Below are 17211 nucleotides of genomic sequence, written 5' to 3'. Positions count from 1 at the left end.
TATATATATATATATATATATATATATATATATATCGTACGACATCGTGCTTTATTTATAATTTATATGTTGATATTAATCAATAAACTAAAGATATTTATATGATGCCCATGAAAATTGCCAATTAGGTTTACATTATCTTTAGAAACATTAACGTGCTATCATGAAATGGACAACGTTTTAGTTCTGAGAAATTTTTGTAAAAGTGTTTGCTATAGTTGGTATGATTTCTTAATACATGTGTACCACGATCTTATGGTTTGGAAAACATATTAAGTCTGTTCAAGTACCTAAAGGTAACATTGAAGGTACGACTAAAGTAGTCTGGATGCAAATATAGCACTAATCTTGTAACATTGAAGGTAGGACGAAAGTAGTCTGGATACAAATCTAGCACTAATCTTGTAACATTGAAGGTAGGACGAAAGTAGTCTGGATATTAATCTAACATTAATCTTGTACCATTGAAGGTACGACTAGAGTAGTCTGGACACAAATCTAGCATAAAGTTTGTAACATTGAAGGTAGACCTAAAGTAGGCTGGATACAAATCTTGTATTAATCTTGTAACATTGAAGGTAGGACTAAAGTAGTCTGTATACAAATCTAGCATTAATCTTGTAACATTGAACTAAAGTTGTTTGGATACTAATCTTGCATTAATCTTGTAACATTGAAGTAGAACTAAAGTTGTCTGGATACAAGTCTAGCATTAATCTTGTAACATTGAAGGTAGGACTAAAGTAGTCTGGATACAAAACTTGCATTAATCTTGTAACATTGAAGGTAGGTCTAAAGTAGCCGGGATACAAATCTTGCATTAATCATGTAACATTGAAGGTAGGACTAAAGTAGTCTGGATACAAATCTAGCATTAATCTTGTAACATTGAGGGTAGGACTAAAGTTGTCTAGATACAAATCTAGCATTAATATTGTCATGAATCAGATACATCAGACTATTTACTAAGAGTTGACATTATGTGCATTGTATGAAATTAGACGACACAGTACTCTTGCATATAATAAAAATAAAATTATCTTATTCTAAGCGCTCGTCCCCGCCCTAGAAAAAATACTACCGAAAACTTCCGCTTCTACATGTGTGTTGAACACCAACAACGAGTTGGTTTATACAGATGAAAGAAGAAAATAAATCAAATGCTTCGTGCAAATGATTTGATATTTAGTTGGCAAAACTAAGGGAGACAACTTTTAATGGATAAGTAAAGTCTCGAGACAGATACGTATACCAATAATTTAGAAGGCTTGAAGGCAGGCATTGATAAGTTTATTGTTCTTTTATAAACATAATGTTAGCGTTAAAAGTATTAGTCCATTTAACTGTCCCTTTTTTGGATATAAAGGTATCTTGCAAGGCGAACAAAGATAATAACTTCAGTGATATTTCACACCACTTTTTTGGATATAAAGGTATCTTGCAAGGCGAACAAAGATAATGGCTTCAGTGATATTTCACACCACTTTAATTTATTTCTATTAGAAACGTGCAACAAAATGTCGTTGCTTACTTTCATTAAAAAGTAATTTCATTTAAACACACGTCATCAATCAAAATTGGTTATTTCAGTTCGAATATAATTGTTTTAATTAATAAGTTATATCACATCTGAAGACTTAGCTTCAGTGGTCTTGGCAATAGCAAATATTACGCTGAGTTACTCTCCACTTTCGTGGCGACAGAGGTTTTATCCTTTTCAAGCTCGGCAAAGTTTTTCCCTGTAACATCTAGCGACGTACATTCCAAAATGGCGGAATCGGCAACCTGTAAGCAAAATGATGTTAACAAGTTAGTATAACTAGTGTCGCTCGGTTGTAAATACAGTCATATTAATTTATAATGTACCAGATATCGAACCTTTCGTAACAGAGAACACTCTTCAGGAATGTCTTTTCTGATTTTAATATTGAATGAATATGGATGGATTTTCACATTTATGCATTTAACATTTCTTACGTACCGTGAACGTCGAAAATAGTATTCCCGCAAACGTAGCCATATACAGATTGTAAAGTGCTGGAGAGCTGGAGACGAGAATTCGTGTTTGCTGCAGATATGTAATATGAACGATGCGTCAAATGGCTCGGTGCACAATTTTTTTAGCTAAGAAAGTTAATGTCTTGTTATATCCATTGCAGCTTTGAGTCTTGGTGAAATTCTTTCTGAGTCACAACGACCATGACATCGACTAAATGAGTGAAATTGCAATGGGATATTTATACACAGGTAACTTCATAATTTGGCGCACCGTAGGACAATTTACTTGGTTAGGTTTCAGCGGACTTGTATTGTATACAGCGCTAGTATATGATTTAACTTTATAAAGAAAATAATGAGTTGTACAGTGTTTCAGGGACTTGATAAGGCTTAAACATATGGATTAATTAAGAGTTATTTCTATTGTTGCTCAATTCGGTTTTCAGGTTTGAAACATCTTATAGATACCCCATAACTATGACCCACTAAGGATTCTTTTTACACACTTATGCATACGTGATTTAAGTCCACATAAGTCCACGAAGAAGCTTCACTTCTCAAGCCTGCATCATACGTTGGGATCTGCAATGCTTTGAGCTTGTAGACTGATCGATATACGCTGACAACACATAAGTGATTTACTGTTAGAGTATGGCAGTAGGCTATTATGAAATTACATATCACACAATTTAATAAATATGGCATCATGAAAGAATTCACGCGTGCGGCAAATGTGGGGATTAAACTACCAGACTCATTGTGTGTTTGTAAGGTCACACATAACATGATTTCATCATCTCGTTTCGTTGAAGCGGCACAACAGATGTTATGCAATGTTTGAAGTACACATCAGGATGGCCTAAAAAATGAAACGGGTTATGGGTTGTGTTCGTGCAAGCACGATTCAAATTTGGCCCAGAATAAAAGAAAACGCCAAATCGGTCAGTGTCGGAATTTGTACAAGAAATCGGTAAGTCAAAGACTGTAAACGAGTCATCAGGCAAAGACACATACATGCCAGCGAATTCATGGACACGCCAGCCAAGACACACATTTTAAAACGGCCAGCGAAGACAGAAGACTGCGAAGCTCGTCGCAATTAAACAAAATGTATTTAGCATTATTATACAGACGGCATACACACCAGTAGCGCGACTTTGTTATACTTACAGCTTCCTCGGTGCATACAAAACATACAAAACATAATGTTAACAAATTGTTAGAGAAAGCATTTAGGACCATTTCGAAACTGCATACAAGTTTGAAGCATGACAAAAACAAATACCTTTTGAAGCAAAGTGTATTTTGGGTGATGGTGCTCTTTAACAGGATTATTATCGGCTCTGTTGTAGGCGCAGAGAAGTGCCCATCGTCGTTTGTCGCTTGTATTTTCACTGCTGCTGTGTAACAAGTTACAATGGAAAAAGAGAGCGTCACCTGTCGAGATAGATAATAAATTCAATATTAGTACGTACGTATATGTATATCTCTATGAGAGATAAAATATTCCTTTAAACGTGTTTATATATATAAACGCTTTATTAAAACTGATCGCACCAATTTTAACCATTGGCCAAGTTGGACTGAAGATTTATAACTATAACAATTAACATCGTAGATTCTGTGGCAATTTCTTTTCACATTATAGTGGCCTTGCTAAAATAATCTAGTGATGTCTAATTCATGTGGGACATTAATAGAAACTACTTCAAACATTTAGTTTCATACAACATATGTTGTCTTTTTTGTTGGTTTCTATTGAGTCATCAAACGCGAAAGAGGAAGACTAAACGTATTGATCTGTCAAAGAACAAGATGAGTTTCGTTCAGTGAGTAAAATAAATTGACTATATTACATTTCCCTTCTCATGTAATTTTTTTAATTTAAATTACAACATTGCAGAAAGAAGGATAACCAGAAGGTATGAAATGAATTGTGCAATAAATTTGGCAGTGATATCGTACAAAAGAATTAACCTGTCGTCGTCATGATATTTACGTAGCATTCGTGATCAAGGCGAAATCATTTAGGGTCACACTCGACTACCGACTGGATTGAGTTTTGCATCATTATGTGGACAATACAATATATTTTGAATACTACTGTGGCTAGTTGTCAGTAAGAGAACGTAGATGTACCAATCTGACTGGAATGCGTTTGTATTATTAAACAGACAATACAATATATTTGAATACTACTGTGGCTAGTTGTCAGTAAGACAACGTAAATGTACCAATCTGACTGCAATATGTTTGTATTATTAAATAAACAAGACAATATATTTGCACACTATTGTGGCAAGATGTCATCAAATGAAAGAAGATGTACTAATCTGTTATCATTTCTAAATAATCATGTTAAACATTTAAACCAGCAGGTCGCCTAGTCGACGTAAACGACGCCATCGTCTTCATATATTCTGTGTAAATATTTATTGTGATTTCAGCAGCTTAATACTTTCAAACATTTGCCATTGTTTGACAAAATGTTGATATTTTTACGTGCAAGAAACTATAGCAGTTGGTCATATACGGTGATACCAACCAGAGTTTAATTCAACAAATTTGTGCGGAAAGTTATTGTCCCAGATTTGTTGTACACGATCCATGTCTGCGCCGGTTTGTCCAGCGACCAGTGTATGCTCGATCCGTCCACATTTATGGGACCTTTCCAGTATCTGAAATAGGTGAATGGCATTTTTAGTTTAATCATATTTCATTTCATACATTTTCAATTAGTGATTACAAGAGGTACAGTATATAAGGTAAAGGATTAGAACCAAAGTCAATGGTTTATAATAGTCTTCTCCTGCCATTTTATTATTTTGTTTCGTTTGTTTCTTGAAATAAAAAAGTCAATTCTTCATGATATATTCACATGATACCGTTAAAAAAGAAGAAAAGATGTGTCAGGGTTGTGGATTTTCATAGCACAATCCGTGTCTTCATTAATTTTCCTTAACTATGACAACGGGAAAACATCAGTTACTGATCTAGAAATTTCTCCAATCCTCATTGTATTTAATTATAAGTTCTGAACTTTGTTGTGTTTGCAAAATTAATATTATATGGTTTATAGAATTGCAAATATTACTCAAATGACATTCATTCTATTATCAAAACAAACTTTGGGTCTTGGCATTCCTTTTTGTGCATTTCCTGATATTATTCGCAATATCTACGAGAATGAGAGCTGCTTAGAAGACTCTTCTTTAGTCATTTATTATGTCCAGGTATATGAGTAGAATACTTATATGTCCAGATCAATGAGGAGAAATCCTATTTGCGAAAATGTAATTCTCTTTCGAATTAATCTATTTGTTTCTCAGAGATAAATAGTTTACCTGTAAGCATCCATTTTCTCTTTTACAGTCATCAAGTGCAATGAAAACAGTCATCATGTCTGGTTTTAAGCAGCCATTCTTATACCAGTAGCTGAAAGTATTTGTAAATACTCCTTAAGCATGATTCCCCTGCCATTATACTGTAGACTTGTTCGAGATGGTCTCTCTGATTCTTATGACTATACGTTGTTTCTAAATGTTTATTAAAACTCATTAGTTTTGGCAAACCTTTCAATTAACATAATATCATCTATTGGCTTAGAAGTTTTCTTTCTTATTTAACCATAATTTATTATAATGTTTTTCTTGTATGTTATCTATAATTTACTTTATATTGTTCTCATACGTAGGTCATGTCAACGGCTCTTAAGAACCGATTCTCTTCACATATTAGCAGTCACATGGTTTTCCATCATGGTCAGTAGGGCGAGGTAGCAATTGTTGCGTGTACATTCGTTCATTTGCATGAAAGAGAAGAAGTCATATTTGCACATTAACAATTACTACCAGGCAAAGACTGGCTTGAGACCAGCAATATAATGCCTGTAATGAACAGGTGCTTCAAGACTTTGGTCACGTGTAATTATTGTCTGTCAGTTGCAAGCGAATATCTGTCAAACGATGTAGATTATACACCTAACTGATGATTCAGTTTTTTCAGCGCTATGAAATACTTTCATTCAATGTATGCAGGATGTACGTTCTGTCCATTTAAACGTAGATGGCAAAGAATGAATTGTATTAATTAGTGCACCAGTGCATTCCATTCGGCAGCTACTATGTAATGGCGTATCCACCATTAAATCAAATTGTGTGGTATAATAAACGTACTCAAGTTAGTGGATTTTAAGTACGTAATAATAAGACTCAAAACATACAATATATATCATTAAATACCACCTCGGCCAAGGGAGGAATAGAGGTAGGAAATAATGGATACTGTAAATTTTCATTTAGTTCAGTCCTAAGTTTTAGGAATTTAATGTTGTGTCCAGTCTTATATAAGGTCAGAGAAAGGCATTCAAATGGAATCCATGAAATGCTTTAATTGAACTTCCTGTGCTGAGATGAGTTGGCCTAATTTCATTTAATTGGAACATGTTTTATGGTCACTCGGGCTTATGACTTGTATACTGTTTCTTTCGTTTGGATTGAAACAGATCGTAGAATCAGTAAATCAAACGGTGACAAAGGAGGAGACAGGAGTGACTAAGACAAATATATCCTCCATTACATTAGGTTTATACAAAATATCATACAAATTATCCATACTGTCGTGATATTTTCTACGTTTAGCATTGTTAGATCTGCATATTAAGAGACTTACTCTGGAACGAGAATCGGTATTCAGTTTGCACTGCTTAATGCGTACTGACAGTATTCAGTTTGTACCGCTTAATGCATTCTGACAATATTCAGTTTGCACTGCTTAATGCATTCTGACAGTATTCAGTTTGCACTGCTTAATGCATACTGACAGTATACAGCTTGTAATGCTTAATGCATTCTGATTGTATTCAGTTTGCACTGCTTAACGTATACTGACAGTACTCAGTTTGCACTGCTTAATGCATACTGACAGTATACAGCTTGTAATGCTTAATGCATACTTCTAGTATTCAGTGCAACACGGTGCCCAATGTGTGTTCGTGAAACGATTCATCAGATTTACCAGGTATCTAAGTTATAAAATGCTTTACAGAAACAGAAACCACAAACGGAAAATGTAACGTTGCAAACACGGCCTTTTGCTGTCGCCATCACCGTTAGAAACGTTGTACATGAGTTTCACCATTATTACGTATGTGGGTCAAAAGTATATTGGTACAAAATACGTTCATGGCGTTTCCATGTACATCGCTTTGCTCATTAGTTTATGTCGAAATATCATTCGCTGGTGCTAAAATATGTAGATTTTAATTCTAATGAATTGGGATTACTCCGTGAAATTTTAAAACTAAAGTATTCTTAGATTAATGATTAATTGTACGTAAAAATATATGTTAGTTCTAATTCTATATATGAATATACGAATACTAAATCCCGTTTGACTCTTTAAATACAATTACATGTTCGTTGTAGTAATATCCAAAGACTTTCGTACATCTGTTGGGGGAAGGCTCTATAGTGTATAATAACCAATACTAAAGTAAGAATCCAAATATTTGCACGTTTTATGTACTTATTGACCAGTTTAAATCGATAACATTAAAACCATCTCACCCATAATCCTGATGCCATATGTGTTTTCCACCAATCTTAGGAGGTTTTTTCATCAACTTGGAATGGTAATGATATACTTCGCCACCAAGAAGCTGAATGAAAAAATACAGTTATACTACATTTTAAGATATATTATTTTAGCTTGAAAAAAATGTCTGGCTAGCGTGTTATGCTTTCAGGATCGTATATTCAATTCTCTGCGAAGTACTTTGAAAAACTGGCAAAACCCAATGCAAGAACGAGAGTTCAATCAAAATATTTATTTGTTGCTGTTCCTAAACATATGGTCTGATTACATAAGCACTGGGAAGTTCGAAATGCAAGTAGTTATAGTCAATCGCTAAAAGGAGTAAAATAAAGTGTAATAATATGTCAATTATATTCATAATCGCAGGAAATAAGCACAAGCGATCACCTATCGGTATTCAAACGTATGTCGACCACTAATATTTTATCTTCAAAGTGCCATCGAATCACAATATGGCAAGAGTCTCTAGAAAGTCTAATGTTAGTCGTGATATTATATTATATCTAAAATCATTTGAAAGTCATTCCTGTTGATGATGGACTAGACTCTATGCCTGCGTTGACACGTAATTTGCCATCTTAACAAAATCTATGAATCTTTTTGTTATTCCTTGCAACATATTGAAAGATGAATTGTGGAGAAAACTGTCTGTTTTTAAGGGTTATGGTTGATGAGTTCGAGTGTCTAAAATTATTGAATATAGTGCCCTCTTGACTAAACTAGATTTCATGTATTAGAAACATCATTCCATAAAGAGCCGATCAGTCCCTGATGTAAAGAGGATATATTGCATCTTTATTTCAAACGATGGATCGTGAGCAGCATTAAGTTACAAGCTTTAACTTTATATGTGTCTAAATGAAGGACCATTTGTTGTATGTTTTTAAAACTATATTTACCTGCACATCAGTCCACTAGTATTCACCACGTTTACAAATATATAAAAAATAAAACAGGTATATATATATGCCTGTTGTATATTTTCACTGTTACACCTAAGTTTGCAATCACAAAGAATTTGAATCAATTATAAAAGGTATGAATGGTTTTTATTCAAATAATTTTAACAAATATGATTGGCTTTTATTCAAATAATTTTGAAAAGAATTAATCAGTGGTTAGTGGTATCTTAAATATTTGTCGGGATTTAAGGAATAAATATACTTTTTCGCAAGTGCCAGCAACTTTCTCACTTCTGCAGAGCATGCCAGTTGCGTCATTTCCTGGATGATTCCAGAGGATAATATATGCTTCTTTGCCTTCGCCATCTGCAACCTGGTTAAATATATGATGCATATAAGGCAATACTACCTGCAAAATACTTCTAAATAAAACGAAATACCAAAACACAGTTAATAATGTTCCATTTATATATTTTATCGATATGCAGATTCCACCATTTGTGTCTCATACAGACTTTATTTCTTACAGTTTTAAATCGGATGTAAAGTTTTGTGATATTCTGAAACTATGTCAGATCCACCATTGTGTAAGAAGGACAGAACGCATAAACCAAAGCAATCACATACTCAGACCACTCCCTCCGCTAGTTATTGAAGGTTTGCATACAGGTGCATATTGACATCAAACTCTCCTTTCCACTTTTAGGGTATAAGAATGTAGTACTGAGATAAAACAGTGTCGTTACTGTGCATGGTGGTCATACATTTATCTATGCTAATCCTTACATGGGGAATGGAATTATGCAACGGTGGAATCTATGATCTTTTGTCCAAAGCAATTTTGCTTAGAACTGTCCTTAAATTAAACATTTCTTGCATAATACTCTTACAGTTGCATATTGGCAAACGATACGAAGGTTTGTAGTCAATGGTCTTTTGCTGAGAGGTTTGGATGATTTGAATCGGGTTACCCAAAAGATAAGGGAAACGAAAAAAAATAAATTTTTATGTTGACACTTCGCAGACAGAATTTCGATATAAATTGATGTGATATATGCCTCAGTGGTATGAATGAAGTAACTAACGGGCAAAGGAAGGGACAGATAGTTGAGTAAGCCGAAAACCCAACTGGCCTACTGAATTGAAAATATTTGTAACAATTATAATACATATCTGCTTGTCCCCATCATATATTCTATCCATAACTAATTATAAGGATCTTCATACCAAATTATATTAACCTATGTGAATTTAAATTATGACATAGGATAACATAGAATTAAAGGTGGACAATCAGAGAGATGGCCGGATGGGTGGATGCTGTAGCGATATTTATATCCCTGTAGTTTAGGGATAATGAGGCCAGTGATGTTGACAATAATATTTCTGTACACAGTATCTTAGATGAAGCAAATTCTATATGTTTTGTGGCAAATTAAGATAGCTCTAGCGTAATAATACACACCACTTCATAATAATAACCAATGATAATGAGTTTTATGAATGCTTGATGATCGTCATATGCCTCACATGTATTGAAAAAAATTAATATGGTCTTACCCCGTAAGTATGTTCTTCGTAATTAGCATCCTGTATGTTTTTTATTATATGCTCAACCTCAGCGCCACTCAAGAGCCCTCTGATAAAAATAAAGCGAAGCCGTCAATAAATAATGCAAATATAAAGCACATTAATATCACAGTGACCTCCCTCTATAAATCAACCCTTTATGAGGCAGGAAAATGACATTAAAAGAGAAGTGTTCTTTCTGGGTGTGGATGTGTCCGAAAGCTGTTCCTTGTGCAGTACAACTGGCAATGTTAATTTAAATCTATGCGACGTACAATTTATTATCAGCAGTCAGCGTTCTCTCCCTTGGTTCATTTAGTCAAACCACTGTATCATTTCCTACTAAACGAAGGCCATTTCAGACAAATTTCACTTTGTGCAACAATGGTTTCCTTCACTGCCAACTGTACTACTTCAAACTCGAAATGCTCTGTGGTTACAGAGGAAGTGAGTTTGCAACTTGACAGCCTGGTTTTAGTCTGGTACCCTTTCTAATATATGTCGTTATCCACGACAGAAAAGGCACAATGGATAACATACATTCTTCTTCTCTCTATGGCAACCGAGTGTCGTGCAGACGTGAGTAGTAGAATAATGTGCTACTCAGCTATTAACCTTTGTCATGAATAGCCAGTAAGAATCAGAGCGGCAAAACCTGTCATCTACGAAACACACACATACACGGACTACATGTATCTTTATATAACTCAATGACTGGTACATTATCGGCACCTTGGAGTCCACGCCAGTGTCCTGATTTCAATATCAGCAAAATGCTCGTGCGATTTCCATCAGTAAATTACAACAAATGTTCCATCAGTAAATTACATAATATGTTCGCTAAAAATGGATACATTTGACCAGTTATGCGCAAAATGGATGACCGCCTGCTGCGTTAAAGGGGTGACCATCCTGGAGGTGTAATATGGAACACAAAACCAGTCATGCTAAGTGATTCAGGCCGTAAAAGGCTGATGACCACTTCTAAGCGGCGGGTGTAGAGGGGAGGGGTTTGGAGTGTTCAAAAGGGAAACCACTGCATTGTTTTGTACTAACAAAGCTACTCAGCACTTTATGATTAATCATTATATTATTATATGTTTTGTAGTATTATGGTTTTACGATTGTGTCGGCACTTCTAAACAATGAATGCACTGTGTTTCCAGTTTTCATTCCAGTGGGGCTCAACACAGATATTTAATTTAGCAAACATCCCTCAACCTGCAGCTTAATGATCACAGACTGCATTGTTTCAAGCAACATAGTAAATTAAAGTTCTCTTTGAAAAGACCAGGTTGGTGTCAATCTTTGTTTTTTTAGGTCCACATTGTCTTAAAGGGTTTTCATTCATTCATTCATTCATTCGTTCGTTCGTTCGTTCGTTGGTTTGTTCGTTCGTTCGTTCATTCATTCATTCATTCATTCATTCATTCCCTTTCATATCTCAGGTAGCCTATATAGTAATCTATATTATCGTAAGCTTGAATTACAAAAAGTTATGGGAAGAGCTGAATATTACCTTGCATAAATAATCATGCCTATTTGGTATTATTTTAAATCAAACGTTTGTGGGAAATTGCGCAAAATATGTTTGCTAATTTGATACAGTTAAATATAAATGACAGAAGTACAGTTCCTTCCTTCGCTCCTTAATGGTTTGCTCATAAAAATTAAGCATTGTCGAGACATCGTTTTGTGTTAGGTGTATACAGCAAAGATCAAATACAAAGCATTTTTTCTTGTTATGACACTTTTGCCAACAATATGCATACTAAATGCACAATTTATGTTGTCTATGAACTGCATTGTAATATTAGGTAGGTAGGTAGGTAGGCAGGCAGATATATTGATTGGTATGTACATTAGTTACATACCTGACTATAATGTATCCAAATGTGTCGAAATCTTTCTTCATTTCTTCTGTTACTAGAAATGTCTTCTGGAATTCATATTCTGTCAAAGAGAAGAGATATTTATAATTTGATATACACATAATTTGAATATAGCCTACCTTTTGGTAACTAATATTCAAACCAATAATTAATGAATATTTATATATTACAATTGCAGTCTAATATCAAATTAAAGATTATTGATCGAACGATACAATACGTAAACAAGATGTAAGAAAATGCTTTTAATTTTAATACTGACATTCAAAAACTCTGAAATTATTCTAAGATATAAGTGGTATAAAGAGTTTGCATATAGTTAGCAATATGTATATTACAAACAAGGAGCATTGAAAATTAAACGCAGATTCACTGAATCACATATTAATATCACCATTCGGCACCCAATGAAACACATTTAAATATCACCTTTCGGCATATCGAGTCACTCATCGAACCCAATATTAATGTAGCAATTCAGCACATCTACACACTCTTTGAAACCCATACTAAGATCGCCATTTAGAATATCTACTGACTCAATGAAACACATATTCATATCGCCATTCAGTACATCTAATTATTAATTGTAACACATATTTTCATCACAATTTAGTATATATACACACTCATTGTAACACATATTTTCATCTCCATTTAGTATATCTACCCACTCATTGTAACACATATTTTCATCACCATTTAGTATATCTACTTACTGACTGTAACACACATTTTCATCTCCATTTAGTATATATACACACTCATTGTTACACATATTTTCATCTCCATTTAGTATATATACACACTCATTGTAACACATATTTTCATCTCCATTTAGTATATCTGCACACTCATTGTAACACATATTTTCATCACCATTTAGTATATCTACTTACTGATTGTAACACATAGTTTCATCTCCATTTAGTATATCTACACACTCATTGTAACACATATTTTCATCTCCATTTAGTATATCTACTTACTGATTGTAACACATAGTTTCATCTCCATTTAGTATATCTACTCACTCATTGTAACACATATTTTCATCACCATTTAGTATATCTACTTACTGATTGTAACACATAGTTTCATCTCCATTTAGTATATCTACTCACTCACTGTAACACATATTTTCTTCTCCATTTAGTATATCTACTGACTGATTGTAAAACATATTCGTACAGCCATCCAGGATATCGTTTCACTTACTGAAACATGTATTCATATTCAACATATCTATTAACACACTGAAATACATGTTCACATTTCCATTCAGCATATCTATTTACTCATTGATATACATAGTCACATCTCCATTCAGCATATATATTTACACACTGAAATACAGTCTCATCTCCATACAGATCCATACAGCATATATATTTACTCATTGAAATACATATTCACATCTCCATTCATCATATCTATTTACTCATTGAAATACATAGTAACATCTTCATGCAGCATATATATTTATACATTGAAATACATATTCAAATTTCCATTTAGCATATATATTAACAAGCAGATACAGTGATACGGTTAACAGCTTGACCCAGAAATTTAACGAAACACATTGAACAATTTATCAACATGACAAGCTATCGGGAGCGTTGAGCTTTCACTCTGGTAAAGGGTTACAAATGTGTTATCTTATGGGAATATAAATTCGCGAAAGGTTGTTTGCCTTCAAATTTTCTACGAAAAAACATGTGGGAAAATGTTCTCAGAATAAGATTATACGAGACCTAGTGTGAAGTTCTAAGTGACTCACTGTTATGCGTTGGGGTGGGATGCTCCCAATATATATTTGAATTACTGAGGAATTCCCACCCTGGCTCGTTTTTGTAGGAAGTGAAATTAGTGATAGAGAGAGGTAAAGCTCCGAGCCCCCAGTCAGCAATACCGACAATTAAATTATTAAGAACACAAAGGTGAAATCCAAAAGAATAACAATTTGATACGAATTAAACGATATTAATTTCTCAACCAATCTATTTCCTCTCGACCATGTGACAACCTATTTCATCACGTGATTATAGTGCGAGATGGCTTCCCCTGTACTTGGTTTCTACTCATCTGTGTTTACTACGCCAATTGCTTTCCTCCTTCCGGCGTTCTCAGATTCTTCCTGTCCTCTTCCCCTTTTTTCTTCTTTTCTCCTCCTCCTTTTCTTTCTCTCTTTCTCCTTCAACGAGGCTTGTTCCCCCCCTACTTCTATTCTCTATTTCTCCTTCAACGAAGCTTGTTCTCCGCCTACTTCTGTCCTGTCTCTCTGAGACTCGGGACTTGACTACTCTGTTCCCAAAAGCTTCCTTTACGAAGCTTTCTGTCCTTAGAATGTACTAAGAGTTTTCCCGCCAAATCACGAGTGGCTCCCTCGGAGTGAGTATATTCTGCTTTACCAGTACGACGGCTTACAAATCACTAATTCGTTATCAGTCCGAATGACTGTTAAGTTCTGGTTCGAATTGATGGCCCCACCCTTCCTCAGCTCTGATTGGATATCAATTCTACCCCTAGTCGGTGCAACTTAACAGACGAGCCTCAGGCCATCTGTCAAAGCGGGGAGATTTACAATAGCGTTGAGGGTCCTTTGTCCTTAGCAGAAAGCTTCTAACATCTATATGCGAGTGTTAACACCTAACGGCGCGGCTCTTGTACAAACAAAAATCGCCATAACAGTGCAGGGTCGACATACTCATTGCGCTAACCCATTCCTTTGTTCCTGACTTACGTAATCGCGGGCAGGCAAGCGTGACAATCCCCCCACGCTTGAGAATAAAATCGGGATTTTATTCAACAAATTACTTGAAATGCAAATGCGCGTTACTGCGCGTAATAAAATAACAAAATTATAGCGACACTACAAGCTGACTACGGACACGAATATATACACAACATACAGTTATCTACAAAGCAATCTATGACATTTCAGCGCTCCTACTCATGAAATCAGCGCCTACGTTCTCGGTTCCTTTCACGTATCTAATCTGCATCTGGTACTGCTGTAAGAACAGCGACCATCGCATCAAGCGTCCATTCGACAATTTTGCCTGCGCGAGATAGGCGAGAGGTTGGTGGTCAGTTTCCAATATGAACTTGTGTCCGTACAAGTACCGCTCGAACCGTGATATTCCGAACACGATTCCGAGGCATTCCCTCTCCGATAGGGATTAGTTCTTCTCGGCAGCAGACAGTTTCCGACTGCCGTACGCGACAGGAAAAAGCGTACCCTCGTGCTCTTGCAGTAGTACTGCTCCAAGTCCCGAGTCACATAGAACCTCACAGTGGGGGCTCGTCCGGGCTTGTCGGTATTGCTGACTGGGGGCTCGGAGCTTTACCTCTCTCTATCACTAATTTCACCTCCTACAAAAACGAGCCAGGGTGGGAATTCCTCAGTAATTCAAATATATATTGGAAGCATCCCACCCCAACGCATAACAGTGAGTCACTTAGAACTTCACACCTAGATTGGCCCACATACATTTTAATTAACAAAATAGTCTTGAGAGCAAACTGAAATGACCGATAATGCAAGTTTATTTCTAAAACAATAGTCCTCCCTTCATGAGTAAGGGTAATAAAGGTATTCAAGTATTATGCTGAATAATAAAGAAGTGAAATTTAGCTGCTGATAATATTACCCAGTTTATCATTATTTGATATAATTACATTATGTAGATGGAAATTGTTTTAAAATTTCTGACGAAATTGAATGTAAATTTAACTAATTTACTTAATTGGATGTCTACAACAGTGAACATACGTGTATGCTCCATCTGACAGAAATTCCAAGCTCGGATTGTCAGATCACTTCGAGCTTGATCATAAAAAACTAAGAAAATGTATTGCACTAAAACTGAATTGGCTAGATAGGTAAATTTTAATTAACCATCTTAAATGTGACTGCATTATTTAACCTGCAAAAGACGATATCCGATTCTTTCTGCACCATTTATACAAAGCCTAGAGTCTTAAGGAGCTATAGTGTGCAATTTCTACACGATTATATTGAAATTAATGGAATATAACGAATCGTATTTCGAATATATATATTTTTTTATAATTATCAATATATTCGTTATGTTGGTAAGCTTTTCATACCTGCTGTCGCCATCTGTTACTTTGTGGTTTACTTGCGGGGAAAAGATCTGTGAGAAGACAGTAATATAATCAATCGGCTGTGTTCAAACATATATTATAGTCTTCAGAATATTACTCCTGTTTTTCGGACTGATGATAACTTCAAAATGGATATCAGCTTTGAAAGAAAACATCGCTATCAGTTAGGTGATGTAAGTTACTGCTTAGGGATAACAATTTTAGATTCGTATGATGCTGATTTATTATTGTAAAGGGGCAACATTATTTTATCAGTTGCCCTTTTATAGGATCTGAAAATGACATAAATGTCAAAATAAGGAAAGAGTGATGGACGGAGGAATGGGCGAAGTGACAGGAGTACAGATCTATTCATTTCCACTGTCGTTATAGTAGCCACTAAAATGGATAAGTATATGTCTTTTCTTACTAATCTATTTGATTACTAAGACGTTACATGTAGCATATGCTTAATTAAAAAACTATCCGATAAAAGTTGTCTTTGTGTGGTGAACAAGAGCTTAACATATCTTCAACGTCAAGGTCAATTCAAGGTTAGCCGTTGCAAGATACCAATTTACACATCATGTACATAATACTTTAGTGCAAAATATTGGTAGAACAATTCTTATAAGGTTACTCTCTGACATTCATAAAAAGAACTTTTTCCAAGCACAGACGAAACGCCTACACGAGTATCAAGGTAGATAGTGAAATCATGTTATCTTAGATCCTAAATATCCAGAAATTATGCATGATTGAAGTTTTTACTTACATCACGTGTATTATACCAGCGTATTTGTTTCTGAAAACCTGCGTTTCTCTCAGACGACTTAGGTAATTTTAGATAGCAGACGACGTGTTGAACTATGAATTAAGGACGAAGCTAAGTCCATTAACTAGGACAGTTGTGTTCAGTTATGTTATCTTACACATAATGCTGAAGACATATACATTCTGTATGTTCAGGGACCGATCATTGTATCAATATTTACTCCATCTTTTACTTTATCTTTTAGATGTGAAAGACAGAAACCTCCTGTCATTGTAATGTTTCTGTGCAATATTCATCCCCTCATAAAATAAGTATCGCAGTCCATGCCATCGTCAGTACGTGATTTTTGAAGGAATGCTTTCCTTCA

At 34.9% G+C, this 17211-nt stretch overlaps 1 protein-coding gene across 1 annotated transcript; it reads right to left on the bottom strand.

Annotated features, from left to right (window-relative positions):
• Positions 1 to 1274: 1274 nt before the first annotated feature.
• LOC149770797 (uncharacterized) lies at positions 1275 to 16999 on the bottom strand. The gene is made up of 10 exons (XM_089949110.1): positions 16845 to 16999; positions 16073 to 16119; positions 11939 to 12017; positions 10056 to 10134; positions 8758 to 8868; positions 7566 to 7657; positions 5343 to 5433; positions 4544 to 4676; positions 3284 to 3435; positions 1275 to 1785 (listed from the first exon to the last, which is right to left on the bottom strand). The coding sequence occupies exons 2-10, from the start codon at positions 16083 to 16085 to the stop codon at positions 1669 to 1671; spliced, it is 867 nt and encodes a 288-aa protein (XP_089805236.1). The 5' UTR covers positions 16086 to 16119; positions 16845 to 16999; the 3' UTR covers positions 1275 to 1668.
• Between the last annotated feature and the right edge of the window lie 212 nt (positions 17000 to 17211).

Source organism: Sinohyriopsis cumingii, unplaced genomic scaffold, assembly GCF_028554795.1.
Source record: "Sinohyriopsis cumingii isolate HCF-2022 unplaced genomic scaffold, ASM2855479v2 utg002323l, whole genome shotgun sequence".
In the NCBI taxonomy this organism is placed as follows: Eukaryota; Metazoa; Mollusca; class Bivalvia; order Unionida; family Unionidae; genus Sinohyriopsis; species Sinohyriopsis cumingii.
Note: the sequence above shows the minus strand (reverse complement) of the source record. Positions and strands in the feature narration are given on the sequence as shown.